The sequence below is a fragment of the Anabrus simplex genome, chromosome 1 (assembly GCF_040414725.1).
Source record: "Anabrus simplex isolate iqAnaSimp1 chromosome 1, ASM4041472v1, whole genome shotgun sequence".
NCBI classification, from domain to species: Eukaryota; Metazoa; Arthropoda; class Insecta; order Orthoptera; family Tettigoniidae; genus Anabrus; species Anabrus simplex.
Window position 1 is genome coordinate 628,818,008 of NC_090265.1, and position 10,736 is coordinate 628,828,743.

Genomic DNA, 10,736 nt, shown 5'->3' on the forward strand with positions numbered 1-10,736 from the left:
TTCACCCCCCGATTAATTGGATTTTCCAAAAACAAAAACATACGTGTTTCTTTATTTTTAAAGGAGATCCCAAACACCAATTATCAGGTCTGTAATATCTTAAGTTTGAGATATAAGTATCCTCATTAAATGCGTTCAACCCTTTTTCACCCCCTTTCCCCCCTCCTATTGGGATTTTCCGAAAACAAAAAAATACGTGATTCTTTATTTTTAATGAAGATTCTAAATGCCAATTTTTACATCTGTAAACTTTCAAAGTTTTGAGATATAGATACACTCATTTTAAAAATTCACCCCCTTTTCCCCCTCCCATTAATTGGATTTTCCAAAAACAAAAAACACGTGTGTCTTTATTTTTAAAAGAGATCAAAAGTACCAATGTTCAGGTCTGTAATATTTTCAGTTTCTGAGATATAAGTACCGGTATCCTGATTAAAGGCATTCAACCCATTTTTCGCCTTTTTCACCCATCCTATTGGGATTTTCTGAAAACAAAAAAATACGTGTTTCCTTATTTTCAAAGAAGATTCTAAATACCAATTTTTACATTTGTAAACTTTTAAAGTTTTGAAATATAGGTGCACTCATTTTAAAATTTCACCCCCATTTTTCACCCCCTTAGCGACGGAATATCCAAAAATCCTCTCTTAGCGAGCACCTACATCTTAATATGAATGTATCCCCAAAATTTCATTTCATTATGTCCAGTAGTTTTGGCTCGGTGATGATGAATCAGTCAGTCAGTCAGTCAGGACAAGCTATTTTATATATGTATAGATAGATGATATGTGTAAAGAAGTGGAATCATAGATAAGGCTGTTTGCAGATGATGTTATTTTGTACAGAGTAATAAATAAGTTACAAGATTGTGAGCGGTCAGGGTGACCTCGATAGTGTTGTGAGATGGACAGTGGGCAGTGGTATGATGATAAACGGGGTTAAAAGTCAGGTTGTGAGTTTCACAAATAGGAAAAGTCCTCTCAGTTTTAATTACTGCGTTGATAAGGTGAAAGTTCCTTTTGGGGATCATTGTAAGTACCTTGGTGTTAATATAAGGAACCTTCATTGGGGTAATCACATAAATATGATTGTTAATAAAGGGTACAGATCTCTGCACATGGTTATGAGGGTATTTAGGGGTTGTAGTAAGGATGTAAAGCAGAGGGCATATAAGTCCCTGGTAAGACCCCAACTAGAGTATGGTTCCAGTGTATGGGACCCTCGCCAGGATTACTTGATTCAAGAACTGGAAAAAATCCAAAGAAAAGCAGCTCGATTTGTTCTGGGTGATTTCCGACAAAAGAGTAGCGTTACGAAAATGTTGCAAAGTTTGGGCTGGGAAGACTTGGGAGAAAGGAGACGACCTGCTCGATTAAGTGGTATGTTCCGAGCTGTCAGTGGAGAGATGGCGTGGGAGGACATCAGTAGACGAATAAGTTTGAGTGGTGTCTTTTAAAGTAGGAAAGATCACAATATGAAGATAAAGTTGGAATTCAAGAGGACAAATTGGGGCAAATATTCGTTTATAGGAAGGGGAGTTAGGGATTGGAATAACTTACCAAGGGAGATGTTTAATTTCCAAATTTTTGGCTATTATTTAAGTAAAGACTAGGTAAACAACAGATAGAGAATCTGCCACCTGGGTGACTGCCCTAAATGCAGATCCGTAGTGATTGATTGATTGATTGATTGATTGATTGATTGATTGATTGATTGATTGATTGATCGATTGATTGATTGATTGATTGATTGATTGATTGATTGATTGATTGATTGATTGATTGATGTACTCTTTTCAGCACTGAATAACCTTGGTTCTTCTGCAGTACACTAGACCACTTGTCTCGTAATCTTATCCCCTACCTTGCCCCTAGCACTTTGTATGTTATTCTCAGCTTCCTCAATTACCGATATGCAGACAGCAAATATAGTGCGGCTGTACCATACACCAACCTAGAACTATGCGGTCGAAAGCATCCATTGTTAAGGACTTCAGATGAACAGGAGAAAATAAACGGAAGAAAATTTGAGGAAAATCAAGACAGTTTCATAGGATTAATTCCATTTATTGATATCCTATTACTCTCACAATAGAATTTTATATTTTGTACATTTCTTATACTTGTTTCTCTTTCAAATGCCAGAATATTTTCAAATACTTTTACATTTAATTCACAACTTACTTATTAATCAGTCTTCAAATCGGTATGAAAATTCGAACATATTAAGATGCAAACAAATCGTATGAATTAAAGAAGTGTCCAGGCCTTATAAACAGAATAATTTTTACGGGGAGAATTTCCACAAGGCGTAGTGATTTTCAAAAATTCCATTGCATATTCACGCGGCCCGTGAAGATATCATCGACAACAACGAAAATGAATGTCATTTATGTATGAAACATTATCTGCAGGCAACAGGTCTCTTCATGGAATGTTCAGTTCAGGATTTCTTAGCCCTCTAATGGTGATGGTGGTGTCCCACACTAACGAGATCGTTTACAGCTCCTACGGAACTATGAACTCCCGAAGAACGTAGCCCAGATATGCCGGAAACTCCTCCATGAGTTCCAATTACTCCACCAAGGCCATGACCTCCCAACACACCATTACCAAGACCAGTGTGTCCAATTATTCCTCCAAAACCATGACCTCCCAACACACCCTTGCCAATACCGACTCCGCCGAAACCGTGAGTTCCGATGATTCCATCCAAGCCTACTAGTCCCAAGCCATGACCTCCTAACACACCCTTGCCAATACCGACTCCGCCGAAATCGTGAGTTCCGATTATTCCACCCAAGCCAACTCCTCCCAAGCCATGGCCTCCTAACACACCTTTGCCAAAACCGACTCCGCCGAAATCGTGAGTTCCGAAGATTCCACCCAAGCCAACTCCTCCCAAGCCATGGCCTCCTAACACACCTTTGCCAAAACCGACTCCGCCGAAATCGTGAGTTCCGATGATTCCACCCAAGCCAACTCCTCCCAAGCCATGGCCTCCTAACACACCTTTGCCAAAACCGACTCCGCCGAAATGGTGAGTTCCGATTACTCCACCCAAGCCAACTCCTCCCAATCCATGGCCACCTAACACACCCTTGCCAATACCGACTCCGCCGAAATCGTGAGTTCCGTAGATTCTACCTAGGCCAACTCCTCCCAATCCATGACCTCCCAACACACCCTTGCCAATGCCGACTCCGCCGAAACCGTGAGTTCCGATGACTCCACCCAAGCCAACTCCTCCCAAGCCATGGCCTCCTAACACACCCTTGCCAATACCGACTCCGCCGAAACCGTGAGTTCCGACGATTCCACCTAGGCCAAGTCCTCCCAAGCCAACGCGTTTTAAGCCATAACCTCTCCATACACGCTTACCAATACCGACTCCACCGAAACCGGGAGTTCCAACGATTCCTCCCAGGCCAACTCCCCCCAAGCCTACTCCTCCCAAGCCATGACCCCTCCATACACCCTTGCCAATACCATGAGTTCCGATAATTCCACCCAAGTCAACTCCTACTAAGCCAACTCCTCCAAAGCCAACTCCTCCAAAGCCATGACCTCCCAATACACCCTTGCCTATACTGACTCCGCCGAAACCATGAGTTCCGATGACTCCACCCAGACCAACTCCTCTCAAGCCATGAGATCCAATAACTCCATCAAAGCCATGACTTCCCAATACACCCTTGCCAATAACGACTCCGCCCAAACCGTGAGTTCCGATGCTTCCACCCAGGCTACCTCCACCCAAGCCAACTCGTCCTACGACACCCTTGCTAACACCAATGGTTCCAACATCTCCTCGTAGGCTGTGAGTTCCCAAGGTGCCAGTTCCATGATCACGGACGTGGACGACGCCTGGGTTAGCTGAAGCCTGTAAATATAAAAAAGTAACATCAGTTCTTTGAATTGTAAACTTGCCACTAACTGGTTAAGCGTGGCCTTTACCTGCCATGTTGCACGGAAATACAAGTTAGCAGAGAGAGAGGGACAAGGAAGCACACTCACATTACGTGTAAATGGGCGCCACTAAACATGTATGTAAAGGGCGGACAATTCGTGTCCAAGCACGAAAGCTAATAGTAACATTAAAATTTGTGAAGAATAGAAAAGAAATGGTAATATAACGGCGTGTGAGTTGACGCCATATAGGCGACCTTCGCGTCTGTGAGGATGGGGCCCTACCTATGTAGAATGATGTTTAATGCTTAAGACTACACACACACATCCAGCTCCCGAGCCATCGGAATTAACCAATTAAGGTAAAAATCCCCGACCCTGCCGGGAAACGAACACGGGACCAAGAGGCCAGCATGCTAACCATTTAGCCATGGAGCCGTAGATACCAGACAGTAAATGAGCATAACATGCCATCAAAGTTTTGAGTCTAAGTAAAGTAACAATATGCACGTTTCGGGGAGAAAGTAATGAAGCTGAGCGGCATGGTAAACTACTTTGCATTCCGGAAGGGTTAAAAATTGTACCTAAAAATATGGTGGTGGTCGGCGAATTTGGCCCAAGTGTAATAAGGAGAAAATTTCTGCAATCCTACGAGTACCATAAAGAATTACGTAGGGAACGATTTTCGGGGGGGAAAAAAGATGGAAACAATTACTGTGAACCATTGTATTGAAGGCAGTGAAGAACTCGATACTGGGGATGCACGTTACGATTTTGACCACTGATAGAGAGACCACCTGTGAATGACATTCCAGTCCAACAGAAAATGCTGAAGCGGTGGAGGAAGTTCTCAACAGAAAGTGGTGAAAATGAAGTACAAAATTAAACAAAAAAAAATGAACGAAATGCATTCTTTAACAAATATATTGAATGGTGAATCCTAAAGCATTTCTATTTTTATGCACCTTACCCAAAGTATGGAAAGGGATAATAATATGAATGAGTTTATTTTCAGGTTTGCCTATATTTTTCTATAATATTGTACATTTTTACTTTAAATTTAATTTTCACTCTATTGATCTGAGATAGTTTTAATAAAGGGAAAAATGAAATAAAATAGAAAGAACAAACGAATTACATAGCAAAATGAAAAACAAAATTCAGATTTTGGAGATGCTGATGAATACCGTAGATCCTCCCGATCACTGCAAGCCAGCTGTGATGCCAACATAAATGTACCGTCGTATTAGTTTCCATGACGCAAGCCTACGTCTGCGCTGTCACTCGTCAGGTAAATGCTAGCCTTGTCCAGCTAATAAAATGTCATTTGTGATATAGAGATGCATTATTTTAATATTGTACTTTGTTATTCGATGCTTAACCTTTTACTAACTCATGAATGAATTTCAGTTTATGGGTTTACATATCAGTTCGTGTTTATGCTTATCCAGAATTATACTCTTGAATGAAGAAACCGAGATAAGTTACATCGTTTTTAACGTGTTAGTAAATCGATCTCCTGGTTCACTTGCGTCTCGCAATTAAACACTGCCAAATGCCAACCGACTGCGCGGCGGCTAGATTTCACAACCTTCAGCGTGGAAGGTGAGTGCCTCACATAATATATCTGCTACGCAGTCAGTACTATTTTGATAGTGTCATGAAATACCACAGGAATATTTTGAACGCAATAAAACAGTCAATACTGTCCGGCTTCTTTGGCTGAATCGTCAGCGTTCAGTGGGTCCCGAGTTCGATTCCCGGCTAGGTCGGGGATTTTAATCTTAAACGGTTAATCCCGTTGACTCGGGAACTAGGTGTTTGTGTTGTCTCCAACATCCTTGCAACTCATACACTACACACAACACTATCTTCCACAACAATAGCACGCAATTTCGCACAGTTAGCAGATGACACCCACCATCGTTGGAGGGTCTACCTTACAAGGTAGAAATAGTCGCACGAAATCTATATACCGTATTAAAATATTTACTAAAATAGATTTGGCAAATTCGTCCGGCCGTTCTGCTGGACCAAGTTGTTTCATTTTTGTTTTATTCTGTCCGGAATTACCTGCCAGTGAATCGTGAGACATGAATAGGTCTCTAAGATCAGCCAACTTTGGATATTCATAACCTGCAATAAATTCTGTACTTAGCAGGTTGCTAAGCGACTAACACTTTCATTAATATTCTGATCCTTAGCAATGTTATTGCATGCGGCCATGTTTGATTACACCTGTCAAGCCAGACAGTATACACTTACTCTGATCACGGAAGAATACTATTTCCTGCTAGATACTCTTCGATTCTCTAACCTTTCCCAGCTTCGAAATGTATTCAACCGATGGCAGAGCGTAATAACTAAAGCCCGGATATTCATGCGGTAATAGGTTAGATTGCAAACTAATTTGGTAAGTAGGAAATATCGGCCACCCGCCCTTCCATAATGTAGAAAGAGTAACATAAACTATAGGGGTTCTGATGGACCATACCCCTAATGTTTATGCAACCCCATAGCATAATAGTTGTGAAGGTAGACTTTACTTGCTTCTCGCTTCAGTAAGTTTGCATTCTAACCTATTAACGCATAAAATTCCGGGCTCTAGTAATAAATTACACACTGCTAAGAGAAAAAGTCTACGTACAAACAGACTCCATCATGACATACGTATTAGACGTAACCTGGGAACACCTATCGAAGGAAAACCTAGCTACACTAGAAAGGGTGAAGGCCATGTATCTTAAAAATGTTCTCTGTCTGTCAGAAAAAGAAAAAGAAAACCGCTCCTTCGAGAATAACCTATGAGCTCACAAGACAACCGTTCTATACAGAAGAGCTGCGATTAAAATACCTTGTACGACAGAATACCAAGCATTGCATCAGGAACTGCAGAGTAAAAGAAGCGAATATGTGAATAGATTTTTAGCACACAGACGGCATGATGATGTCAGAATGGATGAATTCTGAGTGCGAACTGCGGCATACCACAACGCGCTTCTTGTTAAATGTTCATGAGACCACTGAAAATGGCAGGCAAAACAAAATGACTACGACAGGCATATCAAGACGAGTTATCTGAAATATTTATAACGAGTGCAACGGAGCAGCGCGGCTCTTCTAGTTATATATTAAAATCAATACCTGTAGTGTACAGTAAATGAGCAAATTAGTTTGTTTGTTTGTTTGTTATGTGGAGGCTAATCTCGCGAACCAGTCAACCGATATTAGTATTATTTCGCAATTAGAAAGTCATTTTTTTCAAATTAAGTTTCTGAATAATTATATTACATTCAGGCGAGGTATCAGCATCGTTGCTGACGATAGGATCACTTATAACAAAGAAGAAATACTGATCGTAAACTGTTTCAGATACCAGAGAATAAACATTCAATCCACTGGATCATCATTTAGTATCCTCATAAGAGAAAGGACATCAGCTATTATCAAAAGGATGTATGAAATCCAAAACCCACTAAACTCGTCATCGAAACAGGCAAGAGGCTTTTCCGAGCAAAAATAGAACCTTTGCTTGCATACGGTATAGAAATATTCTGGGAACATCTAACATTATTTTGGATCTCAAATCTTTAGAATGTATCAAATAACAATTCTTGAAAAAGGGCTCTTGCATTGTCATACTGTTTGCCTTCGGAACTTTTTTATGGTCTGATTAGAGAAAAAATCTTAATGAAAGACCACCGACTGAACAAACCCTTACCGAGCTCGATAGCTGCAGTCGCTTAAGTGCGGCCAGTATCCAGTATTCGGGAGACAGTAGGTTCGAACCCCACTGTCGGCAGCCCTGAAGATGGTTTTCCGTGGTTTTCCATTTTCATACCAGGCAAATGCTGGGTCTGTACCTTAATGAAGGCCACGGCCGCTTCCTTCCCACTCCTAGGCCTTTCCTGTCCCATCGTCGCAATAAGACCTATCTGTGTCAGTGCGACGTAAAGCAACTAGCAAAAAAAAAATAAAAATGAACATACCCTTCCATACCCCATGAGATGGAGCTCCACAGACAAAGACGGAAAAGAAGTCAGAAATTTCCTTAGAATTTTACTCTGCTGACCCAGTGATAAACTACAATTGGGCCAAACGGAACAACAACATAAGGAGTGACTTATTTCAACTAGCAATTTATGTACTTCATCACAAGATGTGCACAAAAGCTATCTTCTATGAGCCTTGCTTCAAAATGCGTGTTCTATTTTCTATTACTGTTCATTTCCATTATTTTAGTTACATTAAAATCATTAGAACATTAGTCGCATTCACCATGCGTCACCTCTTAACCTGCAGGAATTCAGCCTGAGCAGTGGTCGCTTGGTAAGCCAAGGCCCATCAGGGATGTAGCGCCATGGGGTTTGTTGTTTTTAAAATATGTTAAGGGAACGATGACGCATTGATCGAAAATACAAACATGTCGGTCCTTGACGCTAACGTCCGAGACCGATATTTCCTTCATCGAAATACATTGACCGAGATGGCGTAACTGAAACGTCCACTAATCTGTAAATCACATATAACATGATCACCTACATACTCCAGACAAGGAGATCAAGGTCCAAGAAGAAGAAGAAGTTTTATAACCGTTTTCGGTATGCCGAACACTAAATACAGCTTTTAAGAAACACTACAAAATGCCTGGAAAAGGAAGCATATTTTTCATACCAGAATTAACATTTCGTTCTATAGGCACATCGCCAGATACTATCAAAATCACTTAGTTAACATACGTACATGTGTACAAAATAGTTTACGTTGCAAACTCGTAACTGATTATTCTGAATAATAATAATAATAATAATAATAATAATAATAATAATAATAATAATAATAATAATAACTTCGTGTGGCTATTTCTAGCCGAGTGCAGCCCTTGTAAGGCAGACCCTCCGTTGAGGGTGGGCGGCATCTGCCATGTGTAGGTAACTGCGTGTTATTGTGTGGTGGAGGATAGTGTTTATTTGTGGTGTGTGAGTTGCAGGAATGTTGGGGACAGCACAAACACCCAGTCCCCGGGCCATTGGAATTAACCAATGAAGGTTAAAATCTCCGACCCGACCGGGAATCGAACCCGGGACCCTCTGAACCGAAGGTCAGTACGCTGACCATTCAGCCAACGAGTCGGACGTTATTCTGAATGGGTGGTATTAAGAACGAGCGTAAAAATCCATTTAAGTGTTGCAATTCTTTCTTTAACACCATAATTAATGTGATATTGTTTTCTGAACTTAAGTTAGTGCAGCCCACTTCTGTACGTCCCCTCCGCAAGTTAACCATTTTGCACAAATATACGCATTATAAATAAATTATGTGAAAAATCCGAAGATATTCTTGTAGAACGAAATGTTTACAGTAATTCCGTAATTAATTTTCTTTTCCAGGTGTGTCTTCCTTTATTTTTTTATTTTGTGTTCGTAATACTGAAGAACATAAAAGTTATATCAATTAACTCGATACTGAAAAGAACGACTTCCTTCTTATAAAAATAGAAATAAGAAAAAGATTAAATACTAAAAATTGTAATTGACTGGTTGTATTTTGTTACTTACAGTGCTTAGGTAGAGCACGCAGCAGAAGAGCAGTGCTAGGTTGTAGCTGTTCATGGTGCTGATCTCTTGGACAAGTGGATGTCTTGCCTAAGGTTCACTGCACTTTTATACTACTCCAGGTAGATGACACAGTAAGGTGCTATCTGGCCAACGCAAAGAAATCACGACTCAGGTGTTACATGAATCACGGTCTTATCACATCCGCGCCGTACCGGTTACTGATATACATCTGATGTACCGTGTCTGGTATTAAAATACACTTCCAAGAGGAATATCGTCTTGAACCGATAGTAGCTAAAAATTTGAACATACACATACAATCTAGAACAATCTATAGCTAAAGCAATCCTTGACCAATGGGAAGAAAGATCAGCAGGAGGGCACTTGTAATGCAGGACTATTGAACTCCCATCAGTCAACTTCCTATGGGCAATATTTAGGATTTGTATTTCTTTACTGCTGTCCAGGTGTTTTGGTCATATTATTAATGTTTAAACACGTATAATACCATAATAGACAGAACTGTACCATATGTGACAGTTTATTTCAGTTCCATATTAACCTATGAAGAATTGTTAAAATATTTTCACCAACATCGATATTTCTTTCGATATGACACTTTTCATCATAACATACATTTTTTATTTTTTATTGCAATTTTCTTTACATCGCACCGTCTTATGGCGACGATAGGAGGGTAAAACGCGAGGAGCAGGAAGGAAGCGTCGCTTGTCTTGGTTATGGTACAGAGCCCTAGCATTTGACTGGTGTGAACATGGGAAACCATGGAAAACCATCTTCAGGGCCACTGACAGTGAGATTCGAGCCCATTATCTCCCTAATTCAAGCTGACAGTTACGTGACCCGAAGCCTACAACCATTCGCTCCGTATGGTAATATTCATCTTCCTTTCGATACCAACAGTATTTTACAGAAGCAGCTTACGAAATTATTTACGAAATTCTGAACAATCTGGATGTTTGAAATCGTATACAGTAAGACTATTGAATTTATTTTCTCTACGTTAAAATAGTTCTATTTTTTCGATTGGATATTAACTAAACGAAAAAGTACACTGACTGACAGAGCAAATGCAACACCAAGAAGGAGTGGTTCGAAAGGGATGAAAGTTGGGGAAAAAACAGAGACAGCACGGACGAATAATTGATGTTTATTTCAAACCGATATGCAGGTTACACAATGCGCACGGCATCGACTCAGTAGGATGTAGGACCATCGCGAGCGGCGATGCACGCAGAAACACGTCGAG

At 40.5% G+C, this 10,736-nt stretch overlaps 1 protein-coding gene across 1 annotated transcript; it reads right to left on the reverse strand.

Moving 5' to 3' along the window:
- Positions 1–2,045: 2,045 nt before the first annotated feature.
- LOC136857223 (uncharacterized PE-PGRS family protein PE_PGRS46) lies at positions 2,046–9,562 on the reverse strand. Its single transcript, XM_067135696.2, has 2 exons — positions 9,467–9,562; positions 2,046–3,882 (listed from the first exon to the last, which is right to left on the reverse strand). The coding sequence occupies exons 1-2, from the start codon at positions 9,518–9,520 to the stop codon at positions 2,461–2,463; spliced, it is 1,476 nt and encodes a 491-aa protein (XP_066991797.2). The 5' UTR covers positions 9,521–9,562; the 3' UTR covers positions 2,046–2,460.
- Between the last annotated feature and the right edge of the window lie 1,174 nt (positions 9,563–10,736).